The sequence below is a fragment of the Puntigrus tetrazona genome, chromosome 12 (genome assembly GCF_018831695.1).
Source record: "Puntigrus tetrazona isolate hp1 chromosome 12, ASM1883169v1, whole genome shotgun sequence".
Taxonomy (NCBI): Eukaryota; Metazoa; Chordata; class Actinopteri; order Cypriniformes; family Cyprinidae; genus Puntigrus; species Puntigrus tetrazona.
In genome coordinates this window covers 5,773,774-5,791,138 of record NC_056710.1, presented here as the reverse complement: position 1 = coordinate 5,791,138, position 17,365 = coordinate 5,773,774, and the positions used below count along the sequence as shown (strand labels likewise).

The 17,365-nt window shown below is 39.1% G+C and overlaps 1 protein-coding gene across 6 annotated transcripts in view; it reads right to left on the bottom strand.

The window, feature by feature from the left end:
* Nucleotides 1-17,365, bottom strand: part of LOC122355829 (transforming growth factor beta-1-induced transcript 1 protein-like) — a 48,062-nt gene that overhangs the window by 23,320 nt on the left and 7,377 nt on the right. For 3 of the 6 annotated variants that reach the window (XM_043254387.1, XM_043254389.1, XM_043254390.1), the window contains 2 exons: nucleotides 10,505-10,659; nucleotides 8,885-8,946 (listed from right to left, as the gene is read on the bottom strand). In XM_043254387.1, the coding sequence (XP_043110322.1) occupies nucleotides 8,885-8,946; nucleotides 10,505-10,659 (217 nt within the window). Of the gene's footprint in view, nucleotides 1-7,560; nucleotides 7,626-8,884; nucleotides 8,947-10,222; nucleotides 10,377-10,504; nucleotides 10,660-15,168; nucleotides 17,361-17,365 lie in introns of those variants that run through there. The other 3 variants (XM_043254391.1, XM_043254392.1, XM_043254393.1) reach the window with 3 other exon arrangements.

Here is a 17,365-nt window from a genome sequence, read left to right as displayed (position 1 = left end):
GGGCTAGTTGCGACATACGACGGGAGCGTAGACCACCTTGTTGGTTGATGTACGCAACGGTCAGTATGTTGTCTGTGCAGACTAGTACATGCTGGCCTCGAAGGCAGTTCTCGAGACTGCCTAGGGCGAGATGTACTGCCAGCAACTTTAGGCAGTTGATGTGCCATTGCAGTTGAGGGCCCGTCCAAACCCCTGACACTGCATGCCCGTTGTACGTGGCCCCTCAGCCGGTGGTGGAGGCATCCGTGAAACCACAGCATACCTGGAGACCTTCTCCAGGGGCACTCCGGCCCGAAGGAACGAGAGGTCTGACCACGGGGTGAAGGTTTGGCGGCAGGCCGGTGTTATTTGAACCCGGTGAGTGCCACTTTGCCACGCCCACCTCGGGACTCGATCGTGCCAATGTTGAAGCGGTCTCATATGGATTAGTCCCAGCGGCATCACTGTGGCGCGCGCTGCCATATGCCCCAGGAGCCTCTGAAAATATTTCAGTGGGACCGCCATCCTGCTCTTGAACATATTGAAGCAGTTCAACACCGAATTGGCACGCTCCTCTGTGAGGTGTGCCATCTGATCGATCGAATCCAGCTCCATCCCAAGAAAAGAGATCCTCTGCGTTGGACAGAGTTTGCTCTTCTCCTGGTTGACCTGAAACCCCAACTGGCTGAGGTGCTGTAGCACCAGATCCCTGTGTTCGCACAACTGAGCCCGGGACTGAGCCAGTCATCCAGTTGGTTGAGAATGCGAACGCCTTACTCTCTCAGTGGAGCAAGGGCTGCTTCCGCGACTTGCATGAAGACGCAGCGTGGCGACAGGGAGAGCCCGAAGGGTAGGACTTGTACTGATATGCTCGACCTTCTCGAACGCCAACCTCAGGAATGGCCTGTGGCATGGAAGAATCGACACACGAAAGTACGTGTCCTTCAGGTCGATCGCTGCAACCAATCCTGGGGACGGACGCACTGAATAGGCGTTTCTGTGTCAACATCCTGAACGGGAGTGCTCGATTCAGGACTCACAGATCCAAGATTGGTCATAACCCACCGCCTTTCTTGGGCACTATGAAGTATGGGCTGTAAGCCCCGACCTCATGTCGGCTGGAGGAAGCGGCTTTATCGTGCCTTCACTAGAAGGACAGCAATCTCCGCCCACAAGACAGGGGCACACGCATTGTTCACTGACATATAGCGGATCCCACTGAACTTGGGGGCGCCGGATGAACTGAATCATATAGCGAAGTCGAAGGGTTCGCAGGAGCCACCGGGATAGCCTGGGAAGATTCAACCAGGCATCCAGAGACCGAACTAGCGGCTCGAGCGGAACCACCGGCGTGCAGGCGATGGGGCAGCGAGGGGAGTGCAGGGACCCGGCTCGGGCGCCTCGTGGGCCGGTCCGGCGGGGTCTGAGTGTGTGCAACTCTTACCTGCATCCCGCAGAAGTGAGGCGGGTAGGCTGTTGGTTCGTCCTCCCAGTCTTCCCACTGCTGCATATTAGCCCAAGGAGAGCGTGAGTGGCGCGGAACTGGCCCGCTCAACTCCTCGCTCCCCTGGGGACCCAGAGACAGAGGAAACCGCCCTTGTCGAGGTTTTAGGTAGCGGCAACATTCTCTGCCCGGCAGAGCAGCTCCCTCCATCCCGGATCTGAGGGCCTCTTGCACCTGCGCTTTCCTCCAGGTTTGGCAGGAGCCTGGACAGGCTGGGTGGCTGCCCTGCTGCCAGCTCCACGGTGCTGCCTAGATGGGGCTGCTGCGTTGACTGCACGGGAGCGGTGGCGGCAGCAGGGGCACCCTCGGCGACGAGCTGGCTGAGGTGGGCCGTCGGCGGCTGGGTGAAGGCAGCAGCTGCACGCCGAGGCAGGATGTTTCTTACCTCAGTCTGCTTCTGGGCAGCGGAGAACTGCTGGGCAAAGTTCTCCACTGCGTCGCCCGAAGTGGCGGTCTGGGACATGGGGCATTCAAGGAACGTGTCTTGTCTACCTCGCGCATATGTCAACCAGACACAGCCACAGATGGCGTTTCTGGACCACCGTGAGTGGCCATCGCACAACCCAGAGACCGCGTTGTGACCTTCGTCGCTCGTGGCGCGAGGTCCATCACGATACAGAGTTCTTTCAGAACTTCCAGGTCATGACCACCCCTGTGCAGATCCTTCAGTGCCTTGGCCTGATGAACCTGCAACAACGCCAAAGCGTGTACTGCAGACGCGCAGCTTGTCCACAGGCCGCACAAGGCACTGCCGTTCAGAGCCGACGAGTACCTGCAGGCCCGGAGGGGAGCACAGGATCACCGCACTAAGCGGAAACGGCATTGGGACACAGCTGCATCCCAACTGACCGCTCCACTGGGGCGATCACCGTAACTCCTGGCTGTGCCACTGTCAAGGGTGGTGAAGGAGGAGGAGCCACTGGGGCAGTTTCTGGCAGTGAAAGGTGCTTTCCACATCCCAGTAAGCTCCTCATGCACTTCCGGGAAGAAAGGTACCAGGGTGGGGCCCTGAGAACCAGCGCAAGCCACCCTTAAATACCAATCGTCCAGCCTCGAGGGCCCGGGAAGCAGTGGAGGTTTCCACTTGATCCCGATCACCTCGACGGCCTGGGCAAGCATAGCCACCATTTCTAGATCTGTATCCAGTACATTCAACGCCTGGTAGACGCAGAGCAACCGGATCTTCACTTCCAGAAATGTCTGGCTCACCTTCCGATGCAGCGATTGACTTCTGATCATCAGGGGGAGCCCAAGAGGGTACAGCCGATACCCCACGTGAGGGTCCAGACTGCCCCTTTGCAGCTCCACTGGTTGCAGAGTTTAAGCTTTGTGTCACAACGAAATGGAGCCCACCTGTCTGCAGCCAGAATGAGAACCAAGTCGAGCAAACACAAGCTCCGCCTCCTTTTTTTCAAGGCGACAGAGCCCGCCCATCACTCCGAGATGACCATCTCCCGCGAGGAAATGATTCATCCACAACCGCCACCTCAGCGTGCTAAGCCCAGGCACACGAGGCAACGATTGTGACCATCACCTAACACCAGGTAACAACCGCATCCAGAAACACACGGGTGTGCGTAACGTAGTCTGAAGCAAGACCCACGCTGTCTTCCAAGACGCGTCGAAAACGTTTGCTGAGACGTAACGTCGTGAGATCTTTAAAAAGACGCACCGGCAGCGAATGCTCTTTTAGTGCTCATCCGCGGCACCGACAGGGGAGAAAAATATTTTCCGGCCAAACATGGTAAAAATCAGCTATCATTTATTTTTTTAAATCTGTCTAAAATACCAATTAACTCATGTTGTTTTTCTTGCACACAACACAGGGTAGTGCAATGCCTGATTGTGCAGCCTGATTGTGGCAATCCACTCGGCGCAGGAAAACGACCTCCGCTGAAACGCTTTAACGTGCTCCAACACTCGTGGAGATCGTCTTTGGTAGCTTCGGAACAGTCACGCTTATTGTAGGCTCCGGCGAAAAGCTGAATATAAGCGCTGCACCGCTGCTTATTTATACACGCGCTGTGATCAGCGGCAGCTGGATGCGATTAGCGCATGCCAATCTTCAATTGGCTTGTTTAGATACACTCAAAGTAGATTGGTCTCTCGAAGCGAGATCCCAATTCGTCGGTCATCCGACGTGACTCGGAGTGACCGACTGAAAGGGAACTAGCTTTCCCCTACTTATTTCAATATAGAAAAATATTTTCCCGGCCAAACATGGTAAAAATCAGCTATCATTTATTTTTTTAAATCTGTCTAAAATACCAATTAACTCATGTTGTTTTTCTTGAAGTTTTGTTACTTTTTGTCATTTAGGGTCATGAACATACACACAGTTTCAACTGATGTGTTGTGAAATATGCATACAGAAATATGTTTGTAATGTTTATATGTTTGTGATGTTCTTGGGTCAATTTCACCTGCAAAGGCATGCATTCAAAAGCAACTGTTTCATAGCTCCTCAACTCTAGTCCTGAAGTGCATACTAAAGTGCATGTAAGTGTCTTGATGACTTTAACAACTTTTAAATTTCAAAGTTTGTAAAAAAAAAAAAAAAAAAAAAAAAAGACTTTTAGCCTTTCAATGGCAAGTCCCACTTTTTAAGCATAGACATAAAAATGACTTTTCCAGCTAAAATTGGTAAAAAAAAAAATACTTCAGAGTATTCAAACTTTTGTAAAGATGAAGCATCACAGATTATTGTAGGAGTATATGTTACAAAAGTTATAAAAGTAAATTAATAAAAAAGTTTATTTTAAAAGAAGTAAATACATTTATGTATAAGAAAATGGCATTTATAATGCATTATTCCAACATTTAAGTTACAAGTAAGCAGTTTATAAAAACAAATGTTTTTGTCACGTTCATTGACTGTTCTGTGTTGTTTTCCTGGATGAGGACAAGTGATTATTGTCTGATGGGGCAAATTAATCTTGTTATATGGTTAAACTGTTCCGACTTCGAGGTAGAGAAAGCTGATGAACTCCCCAAATTGGTCCTCGTCCAGTCCCCTTAGGAACGAATCGTGCCTCTCTAGCCTCCACATACCTCGTCAACAGCTTGGACCACTCATCTCCTTCCAGTGCTGTTTCTGGCAAACACCACCCACATCCGAATTCAATAGTAACTGAGTTACATTATTATAAAAGTAATTAATTACCAGGGAAAGTATTCTTTTATTAAAAAAAAATGTCAAATAACTTGGATGTCCCCAATAAATGAATGAAATAGAGACTAAATAGAATAAATTCTTATTCTAAAACATTCTACACTAACCTAAAAAATTTTTATGTTTCTGTGGGACAATGTGAGAGACACCAATGAAATTCAGTTTTATTCTAAATATTAGATGAACGCTCTATGGACACTGTTACGCCAAGCCAGCAGAGGGAGCTCTTACCTCTGAATGAACTGTGATGGCTTCCTCTGCTGTTTGGGGACTGTATATGCTGAAGTAGACCTTTTCCTAGCATGTAGCATTGTAGTTAGTATGAACCTTGTTCATTCTTTCCTTGTTTTTCCCCTGTCGATATTCTCTGGTTTTGACCCTGTCTGCCTTTGGTTTTTGATTGTTTGCTTCCTGACCCAACACCTGCTTGTTTTTGGATTTTGTTGTTGCCTTGTCTCTGACATTCTGAATGGATCCGCATGCCTCAGACCCCTCACTCATGACAGACACATTGGCAATAAAATCGTCAAAGTAATTTTTTATAGCATAATAATATTATTTTGTTTATAATTTAGCATTATAAGACGACAAAACTTTGTTAATTTAAATAACCATGGCTGCATATTTGGTCATCATCACTCAGAAGTATGGGCTGTAAGCCCCGACCTCATATCGGCTGGAGGAAGCGGCTTTATCGTGCCTTCACTAGAAGGACAGCAATTGACTCAGCTTGTTTAGGGGGGCCAAGATGAACTGAATCATATAGCGGAAGGGTTACGCAGCCACGGGATAGCCTGGGAAGATTCAACCAGGCATCCAGAGACCGAACTAGCGGCTCGAGCGGAACCACCGGCGCAGGCGATGGGGGCAGCGAGGTGTGCTGCATATTAGCCCAAGGAGAGGCGTGAGTGGCGGGAACTGGCCCGCTCAACTCCTCGCTCTCCCTGGGGACCCAGAGACAGAGGAAAACCGCCCTTGTCGAGGTTTTAGGTAGCGGCAACATTCTCTGCCCGGCAGAGCAGCTCCTCCATCCCGGATCTGAGGGCCTCTTGCACCTGCGCCTCCAGGTTGGCAGGAGCCTGGACAGGCTGGGTGGCTGCCCTGCTGCCAGCTCCACGGTGCTGCCTAGATGGGGGCTGCTGCGTTGAGATGTTGTAGTGTTTTTGTAAAAAGGTGGAAAAATAAAAAATAATAGTGATAAAACTAACTACTAGAATTATTGAGCTGCTGACTTTGTGAATATTAATCACATTGTCTATGTTTGCTTAAATTGATTTGCTGGAATCAGAACAGGGACGACAATAGGTGAGTGCCAGCCAATGAGACTGTTGTTTGTGCATTAGCTCCGCCCACTACCAGAGAAACGGGCAGAAATCTGTTGTTTTGATAGGAAAATACAAAGAATATCATTTATATGTAGTGTGCCAATTCTGTGTGGCATATATGTGGTATAGACCACATGTCTCACTCAGTATCTTTCTGTGCGCCTTCACATTATTTTACGGTACATCAAATAGAGGTACTTCACACTGGGCATCCATTCAGATGAACTGAAAAATAAAATTATAGGCCTAAAAATGTTTTCTCTGTTTTCTTTTTTGTTTGTTTTGTTTTGTTGTTGTTGTCAAAAAAGTACAAACAAAATTACATTCAATAATGTTATTAACCTATATTTGTTGAGAACAGTTTATAATGGTTATAATATCTACAGAAGAAAAACAGGGGATAGAAAACAGGGGGTAGTGCAGCCTGATGTTAAATTGCTGATTCCGCTCTGAGTTAACAGAAGCTCTAGCTCATATAATACTTTCTCACTACAGATAGTCTATTATTGGGAGATGACCACAAACTTGAGTCATGTGAGGTACCTCAGCCCATTGTATAATAGCAGTGGTGTCTGCAACCAGCCCATTGTATCAGTTAATGTGGATTAAAGTGTTATTTTTGTAATGCCTTGCATTTGGACTTATATTGCTATAATACACGTTTAATATATATTTTTTATATATATAATGTTTAATAATAACTCACCACTGGGGTAAGAATCACATATCAGTGGATAATACCAATAAAAATTTTGCAATGCTGAAAAATATTTCTTGTCAGTTTTGTTTGGATACCATAAGAAGTCTTAAAGCCAACATTTTACATAATGTGTACAGATTTTAAACTTAATTATGAAATAAATTACCTACATTTAATACTTTCATTCAGTATTCGACTTTGTGCTGTCTTTTAAAATATTTGAATGACTTCCTCAACCAAAATTAAGATGATGAAGATAATGTTACTAAATATTAACTTTTATACATAAGAGTGAGAATCAATAAGTTAATCATGGTTGAATTCATGTTTAGTTTCAGTTTGATATTGCAAACTTTATGTTTGTATTACATGTTTAAGTGTTAGGTACCATTAAATCAAAGACACAAATGTCTTTCACATTAGAGTTAGACGTGGAATTAGATTTAATTTCATTAAATGCATTATGTTATTATTATAATTAACTATGAGAGAATTGAGGGCACTTACTCTTTTAGACAAAAGGGGCAGGGGCTTGATTACAGGATCTTTTACTCAAGAGTTATCTTTGCTAAAACAGCGATGAAGGCTTGGTACTCAATCCTTGAATAATCAAATTATTAATGTAGAGTATGGTAGCATTTAGAAATATTTGATTTCATTACACAATTGGGATGGGATTCAAAATTATTCACTTTTTCCACATTTTGTAATGTTAGATTTATTTATAAGAAATATATACAGTGTATTTTTACTGTTGTAGCCTTATGCTCAACTGCTTTATTTTTTCTGCGTCAATCTACACTCTATAAACCATAACAGCAAAGCTGTCAGAACTTAAAAATCAAGGACATTCACAGAGTTGTCTATAAGCCACTCTTACTGTGTGCATAGGGTCATTGTCCTGTTCAAAGGTGAGCCTTCTGCATAATCTGAGGTTACACTCTTCTACAAAAACATATAAATATAAATATAACACCACAATTTTTATTTATTTATTTTTTAAACTGTGTGCACTTAAATGTAGTTAACGCAAAACACAAATTCCAAAAATGGGTTATTGTACTTGCTTACACCTCACTTTTTTATCCTTAAAAAATTTTGTTATTGCAGAACATTAAACTTTTACAATTAGAATTTGAAAAAACTCTTATAAATTTTCTAACTGCAGAAAACTAAACTTAATTTACTAATTGTGCATTTGATTATTTATTATATATAATATAATTAATATAATATTAATTATTTAAAATAAAAAACAGTGTGTCTAAATTTCTGATCTAAAAGCTCTGGTGTTGAATTATGCACAAGTAATGAACTATGCAAGTTCAATTTGACTTGACTCGATGGCGAAAATGCACTTAATTTGCCATTACACAAGATCATATCCAAGACCGTACTTTGCGTGCCTAAAGGGGCTGAAACTTCTCACAATCACCATTTTCTTTGAACAGTGAATCACGTTGCAGAGCATATTAAGACGAAAAATACAGTATACGAGTATTAACACATAAAATTAATTTTATAATACTGTTGTGTGTGCGACCTGTGGTGCAGAGCTGACAAGCAGGTTATTTTTAACCAGGAAAATTCTGAAAATACATATTCATTTTAAAGTGATATTTATATGCTGAGTTGGTTTAAACGGGTCAAAACATTTCTCTTAGACGACATTTCCTTCTGGAGCAGATAGGAGGTATTAACAAACACTGAAAGTAAGCGTTGTTAGTCTCATTTAAATATGTATTTGATGAAATTATTTAAACTATATATATATTTTTGTCCTGTCCTAAACCTTTCTCATAGACATAATTTTCTTTGCATGGTGATTCTGAGCAGATGAAGATTTAACTTTTTGGAAAACACCGGAATTAATTGATCATACACAGGATGTATTTATAACATCATATTGTTTTATAACATTTATTTCTCCCCAAATTTGTATATATATATATATATATATATATATATATATATATATATACTTTTATATATATAACTTTTTAGGATTTTGGGGGGGAAACAACCTATTTAGTACAAAAAATTTTTGTTTCACAGTAAGCATTTAATACAAGAATTTGATATTTTGATTTAATTTCTCTTAAGTAAAAGCATCATTTAGAAGCATACTGGCTCATTTATGGTGGTATAATCTATGGTAAAATAATGTTTTATTTAGAGCATTGTATTCTCTAGAGTTAAAATACCTGTAAAGTTTGTCTTGGTTAGAGATCTGAGAGCCATTAGACTTCATTGCAGCAGAAACAGTCTGTGAAAAAATAAATAGATATTGTATGATCCTGTAAAATGAACGAATACACATAACCCATGCTGGCAAAATGTGTCAGACTGCGTATAGGCTAATTCTGAGCTACACAAATTTAGATTTTGGTCATATTTCAGATTTTCAATTAGTGAAAGGGTCTAATTAGTTCATTAAACCTCTAGCAATACAAAAAATTGTCTTTGCATGTTTTCTGAGAGGAGTGCCTTTTTCTCTGCTTGCTTCTCACGCTTTCACTGACTGAAATCTGAATCAATCCAGATAAATATGTTGTATAAACTGAATTATAGTATTTGAGTAGGCTATTCACACAAATAAAATGTGTTATGTCTTATAGTGAGTGTTCGGGAAACTGTTGGGGAAAACAACTTTGACTAAACTGCTTCTGTAGTTTTAATAATACATTTATTTGGAAGTTATTTATTTTTTTACATTTACTTGTTTTATTTACTTAAATGCCTTTGTTGAGCTATACAATAAAAAAGTAATTTTCTTATAACTGACTTTGCTGACTTTATCGATTTCAAACATAGTAATTTTTCATCCAACAAATTATATAATTCTTTTCAAGGTTTTTTAATGGAGAATGTGAAAACAACAACAATAATAATAAAAACTAGATAAAATATTATTGTTAAGACAAACTTTAAAAAGGCTAGACAAGAAAGTTAATTAGTTTAAAATGTTTGATGATTTTCAGTCTGAAATAACTTAAATTATATTTAAAAGCTTAAGGTTTGATGGTAACTTTTAGTTTTCTTAACTAGTTGTGTTTTAATATGCATGTTGCAAGAATATTAGCCATTTATTAGTGCTAATTAAGCACATATGAATGCATATACATGACGTTATTCAACATCCTCATCCTACCCGATATCTAAAGTTAACGACTACTTTACTAAGCATTAATCAGCAGCAAATTAGGTCTTTATTGAGGGGAAAGTTGTAGTTAATAGTGAATAAGTATAGATGGATGGATGGATCACGCTTTTTAATCCTATTTTTTATGAAAAACAGATGTCTGGTCAGATAGAAAAGATATAGCAACTAGATCAGTCTGAAGAGCTGGGCTGAGTTCAGAGTTTGTAGAGCTAACGCTGTAAAAGTGACTTGTGGCTAGGTATGGTGACCCATACTTGGAATTTTTGCTCTGCATTTAACCCATCCAAAGTGCACACACAAACACACTCGGAGCAGTGAGCAGCCAATGCTGCAGCAACGGGGGCAGTTGGGGGTTCGGTGCCTTGGTTGAAGGTCTCACCTCAGTCATGGTATTGAAGGTGGAGATAGCGCTGGATATTCACTCCACCCACATACAATCCCTGACGGACCTGAGACTCGAATCCACTACCTTCAGGTTAACTCTCTATCATTTAAGACACAACTGCCCCAAGAGGAGTCGTCAGAGTCAACATCTTCAGGAAGAATAAAAATAAAACCACAGATTTTTGAGAATTTGCTCATTTTGATTCATTTTGCCAGCAGAGGTCACATATTTTGCTTAGAATGTATGTTTTTGATTTGTGTTCATCTCATGGCATACTTGTTGCGGGGTGTATGCAGGAGGGAGTGGTCGGTTCTCTGCAGGATCCTGAGGACTGGATGGGGGATCAGAATTTACTGGAGGGTCAGAGGTAAGAAGAACAGGACAGCGACCCAGGGGAAAGGCTGAATTTTCCAGATCAGCAAGAAGGGCATCTACAAGGAGTTATAGAGAAACATCATTACTGCCTTTTTTTTGAGAGAGACAGTTTATTACACAGGGTAGTACAAAACTGACAGAAAGGGAAATAGAACTTGGAAATAAACCTAGGCCAAAAATGGGTTCTCTGATGCATAACTTATTATATTACCTCTTTATTTTAGCTTTGTCTGCAAAACCGTGAGTTATCATTCTTTTTGTTGCTATACCTTCGGAAAGTGTTCAGCGCAACAATTATTTCAAGTGTTTCTAGGTCTTTCATATATTAAACTATATTATATCAATCAATCATTTTTATTTATATAGCGCTTTTAACAACACAGGTTGCATCAAAGCACTGAACAGTATAAAGCAGAAGAATAAAATGACAGGGATGTATAATGACGAGAGTGACTAATTTGTTATTAAATGCAGAGACGGTCTCTGTAATCAATTCAACGATAATCACTAGAAGTTAAGTGTCCCCAGCAAAGCAAGCCAGAGGTGACAGCGGCAAGGAAACAAAACCCCATCCATATAGAATGGAGAAAAAAAAACCTTGGGAGAAACCAGACTCCTCTGACCGGACGCCCAGCACTTAACTTCCAGTTCAATTTTAAACACAGCTGTGTCAGATAGTGTAAAATTATACTGATTATACTGACAAATTATACTGAATTGCTATACTGAATTATATATTCCCTCTATTCACACAGTAAAATGAAGAACTGCGAAATAAGGGACATAAAATAATAATAATAACAATAATAATAAAGCTACAAGCGTTAAAAAGGCCCTCACACCAGGGCTCAGCGCCACCATTGTATCTTGATGAAAGACATAAGAAAAATAGTCTATGAAAAAACACATAGGAAAAAAAAGTCTAGTAATTCATGCATTCAGGTCTCTATTTGCACTTGAATAGAAACTCCTTAAACCTGGAGATATGGGCCTGAACAGCTCTTGTAATGCTTCATAGAAGGTTGCGGTTTGAACATGATGTTTCCAGTCTTGAATTATTTGTGCCATGCAATACAATCATCTGGCTCTTTATATGTCAGTCAGCGAGGGAAGCTGTTTTCCTATACCCCCGGTTTCACAGACAAGGCTTAAGCCAGATGTAATGGAACACACACCTTCCAAAAAGTTAAACGTTTGTCTTTCTTTTGTCATCTTTTTGTCAATTTTCCAGGTCCTATTTAAGTGATTTCTTGATTGCGAAAAATAGCTAAAACATATTTTATTTATGTTACTTATTAATCTACTAAACTGTGGCAAAGATGAAGTTGACAATGCTGATTTCTTCGCAGTAGGAGAGAAATGCACCTTTCATACAATTACAGTAATGAGAGAGTGTTTGATTTTTTTAATTGGTTCTTTAAAGTAGACATTTCAAGCTTTCTATAGGGAGGTTATTTTTCTGATTTTCTCTTCATTTTTGTTCCACACTCCACTTCAACTGAGACAGCAAAAAGGGCAGCCTGTTTCTTTCCATAAAAGCGGAAATAATTCTTGAAATTGCAACCGTACAGTAGACTACAGTTTCGGATGGTCTGTATGACTAAAATTTTATTTCAGCTGTTCAAAGCACAGCCTATTCATTATCAGAATAAAATACAGTCAATCAAACATATAGATACAAAGAATCTAGATAAACTGACTAATTAAAATAGTCAGTAGTACAATCTGTGCTGATAAGCCTGAGCTTGGGCCAAGCATCATGTGAAAAGGATGATTTCTCTGAATGAGAGATTTTTGATGAATGAGGGAGTAAGAAAGAGGATTGTAGGACAAAACAAACAAAAAAACAAATGTCCAGAATAAAGTCATTATAATGCAAGATTAAAATGTAATAATCTATTAAAACATTAATTTAAACATATATTTATTTCATATTATTATAAACCTTCCATACCAAAATCAACAATATAATAAATGCAGGCTATATTTTTGGGCGTTTTTATTAGCAGCTGCCATAGCACATAAACACAGTTCAAATACCATGTTAAACTATGGTTAGTGTAGTAAAACATTTAATTTGTTTTTACCATGTTTTACCTATAGTAATACGGTTTTGTGGTTGTATAATCATGCTTAATTTTCATAAGGGATTTTTTCATATTATTATCATATGCACCTAGCAGAAAGTTATAGCAAACCCAATTCCAAACAAAACACACTCAAAATATAATTTACAATATCAGGTCAAACTTTACATTTTTCTTTTTCTTTTTTTTTAAGTTTCCAGAGAGGCTGCAGAGTCAGAACAAATTCTCTCGGCCTTGATTCTTCAATCCACCATAAGGCCCATAAAATTGCCATTAACTGAGCAGTAAAAACAGAACTTATATTCGAAATACTTCGACCAATTTTCAACCTTAGTTTCTCCACATATATCCCAAACCCAGCTCTTTAATAATATTATAATATTTCATTATTTTTTGTATTAACTCCATTTTATCTTTTAATTAAAACTCAATGTTCAACTTGGGCATCATCTGTTAACTATCCTACATCTCCTGAAATACCTCCCTGTTCCAATCCTATCTTCTTAGCCCACTGATTTACATTATCAAAACAATTATTCTATTTCCCACTTTCAACAAACTCATGTAACAAATACCTTGCTGGATATGTATAATTACTTCCACTTAATTTTGCTCAGTAGAAGCAGACTCATATACAAAGGACCCATAATCAATAATGGACCTGATCATGGCAGGATAAATAATAATAGTAATAATGTCTCTCTATTAGCCCCCCATTCCCTTCCAGCTAAACTTCCAATAACATTTAAAACTGTATCACACCTCTCCACAATCTTTCCTACATGTACAGCCCAAGTCATACGTTCAAACCAAAACAAACATCCATAAATAGCCCTATATTAGGTCATTTTAAAACATAATTTGCAAATAAAGATTCCCAAGATATCATTAATCATTATGTAAAATAACACTGGACTTAACACTTAACACTTCCTTGTGGAGTTTCATTCTCTATTTCCAAATTTTTCAAAATCCACAAAGAATCATGTTTTCTCAATATCCAGGAAAACACTAAATACTATTTCCTTATTAATAAATGCTGTTTTAATATCTTGATCCAACACTGCAACTGACACTATTGTAGATATACCATTCCTAAACCCATTCTGAATATCAACAAAAGATCCTTTAGCTTCTAAAAAATATACTAACATATTTGTAACCATCCTCTCCATAATCTTACAAAGCACTTTCGTGAGTGCTATTGGACGATACAAGCTAGGATCAGATGCCTCTTTACATGGCTGTAAAGTCGGGATTACAATGGCATGATTCCATTCCTTGGGCGAAGTACCGCCTTTCCACACTGTATTAAACAAAGCTAAGATTTCACCAAGTGCATTATCTAGATGTTTAATTAACTCATAAGACATCACTACCTGGAGTAGTATTTGCCCCAGACATAATTGCATTAAATTCTTTTACTATGAAAAACAAATGAATAGTACCTGCCATTATCATTTTCTAAACTTCTCTCCAACTTCCACTGGTTATTTCCATTAACTCATCTCTCATCCTATAACTCTCAACCCCCAAAGTCTCTGATCTATACACTGCTTAAAAAGCTATCAACCAGTGGCGGCTCCCCTGTACTGATTTGCGTGAAATCATGTGTTAATGAAAGCCAGAGATAAGCACAAAAGATTAGCTACTATTAAGAGGATTTAGAATTTCCAATGAATGTAGGCCTGTTACATTCTTCTATTATTACAGCAAACATGAATAGTAGAAGCAAAACACAAGAATAATACTAGCGAGGGTGGGTCGAACAGTATCCAAAAAGGGCAAAACCAAAATACAAAGCTGAGGTCAGTATGAGGGACCGAGAGGTCAAAGGCAAGGAACACCAGCAGTCACTAGAAGAAACCTTTTTAATTAAACTAAAAAAAAAGTAACTTTACACAAACAAACTAGGCAGACAGAGACAGACCAAAAAAACAAAAGCCACCAAAATTGACAACAGCTTATAAAGAGAAAGATGGGCCCATTATAAATTAAGAGGGAAATCAACAACACTTTACATTCAACAAGAGAAATCAAATCAAAAAGTAAACTAAATATAATTAATAAAATCAGCAACTTTTCCTTTCTTGCCCGCCCCCCGACCATCTCTCCGAATGGTATGTCCAGAGAGAACCATTCGCCCTTAAATTCCCAGTTTCCACCCGGACTCAAATTTTCGTCACACCAGGAAGCTGCAGTACTTGGGCCTGACAATCGTCGCCACACACTGCCGGTAAACTTAACTCAAAATAGAAACAGAAGGTAAATAACAGATACAAAGCAACTAATTTGTGTGCACTCCAAATCAGCAACAATGTATGTTATAAATGAAACCTATGAAAAATAAAATTATAAACCATGTACGCTTATGTGATTAACAAATGCAACTGACAAGAAAGTTAAACTAAACCATAAATAAATAAACATGATTTACAAAGTGTGTTGTGTGTGAAAAAGGTGATACAGGTATATTACCACTCATGTGTGGCCACCACTCGGGCCATCACAGTCAGTACATAACTTCTTACAAAGCTTCGTAGTGAACTGGGTCGAAACTCGTCAGAGACTGACACACAAACAGGGCTTTAAGTACACGAGATAACAAGAGGGAGCAGTTAATCAGTTACCATAGGAACAAACATGGGCAATGTGACAAGGGAACACAGAGAAAATAGGAAACACAAACACACACAATACAAAATAAGAGTCTTTAGGACCAGACAGAGAAACACAGACCGGGGTGTCATAAACAGTCCTTGGTGGAGTACCCACTGATGAAGTTTGTTTCTTTATAAAAGTCCTACTGTTTTAATGGATGGTTCCAGATCTTATAAGGATCCTGTTTGTATGGTGTCTAACAGGGCTCAGTTCTTGGTCCCCTGCTTTTTAACATTTATATCTATCATTTTGGTTAGCTATTAAGATCCATTAACCTCAAGCTATCACTTCTATGGTGATGATACTTAGATTTACATGATTCATTCAGATGTACATTCTCAACTTGGTCGATTTGTGGATGTTTCTCATCTTTCCAACTGTATTTCTGAGAACTTGTGGATGTCTGACAAGTTTCTGTATCTGAATAGTTCTAAAACTGAAGTTATGCTTTTTGTCTCTCCCAAACATCTGCAAAATTCTACTTCTACGGATCTGTCAGTTGATAGTGTTGCCCTAGAGCTACAAAGTAAACAAAAATTTATCTTTGTTGCCACCCTGTCATTTGAGCCTTTTGTACATAACACAATAAAGACCTCCTTTTTTCATCTTAGAAATATTGCACATATTTGGCCAGTGTGGCCCTTTTCTGTTGCTAAAAGATTGAATAACTCTTTTGCTTTGTCACAAATTGATTATTGCAATGCTTTCTCTGTTGTAGTGTTAAAATCTTCTCTTTACAAATTGCAATACATGCAGAATTCAGCAGCTAGAATTTTAACCAGGGCTAGGACTGGTATTCATATATCTCCTGTTTTCGGGAATTGGAATTGGGAACCCAGACATATGCAACTATAGCAACACCATAGATTTTAGAAACAGTAGTTTACTGGCTATTAGTACAATTATTTGATAACTTTTGACCAAGTTAGAACAAATAGGACATTGCTGCATAAGACATAAACATGTAATGCCATATTCACTATTAACAAATACTTCGTTTCCTATTTGGCATCTCGAGGGGTGTCGAGAACTAAAAACCTATTAAATGTCAAAAACATTACAATCTAAACTTAAGTTGCATAAAGTGTGAAACCAAGCAGAAGGGAAGAAGATATACAGACAATTACAGAGCAACATCTACAACAGGATGTTATGATTAAGCAATATTGTTAGGCAGACTTTGGCTGTCAAAGATTTGCATACATTTGAAAGTGGCACTTCAAATGTAAACACTTTAGTCTGACTAAAATAATAGACAAATAAAATAGACAAAAAAGCTGAAAATAAAAAGTCAAGCGGAGAGCTGTGCCAACCATGCATTAATACAGAAAGGTCACATCATGCCTATCAGCTTTATCATGTTTATGGTTCAGTGTACTATAGTGTTGCAATATAACATGCAAAGCAAAAAATTTGGGTCACACTTTATATTAAGTGGAATTAACTACTATGTACTTACATCAAAAAATATGTAGAATGTACTTATTGTGTTCTTATTGAATTGAAAAACACTTTCTTGCTGCTATTAACATAGCATAAGGGACAGGGTTTGTGGTATGGTAGGATTAAGGGTGGGTTAGGGTGTAAGGGATGACTCAACAGTGTAATTATAAATGTAATTATACAAATTAATTACACATGTATTTTTAAAACATAAGTACAATGAAAAACATATGTACACATGTAAACAGTACATGTACACAGTAAGTGTATTGTGCTAAATTTAAATATAAGTACATAGTAGTTATGGCCACTTAATATAATGTGGTACCAAATGTTTTAATTGTTGTTTAGGTATGTTTTAAACTGTGATGTTGGTTTAAGCTAGTCCTTTGCTGTTTTATGCTGGTACTTTGCTTGTCTTAAACTGGTTTTACCAGTTTAGGACCAGCACATGTCCAGCTTAAAACAGCTCAAACCAGCAAAACATACCTAACCAGCATATGCAGTTTTTTTTCAGTAGGGTGTATTAGTCACAAATGCTGAACATACAGATCATATAATGGACAAACAG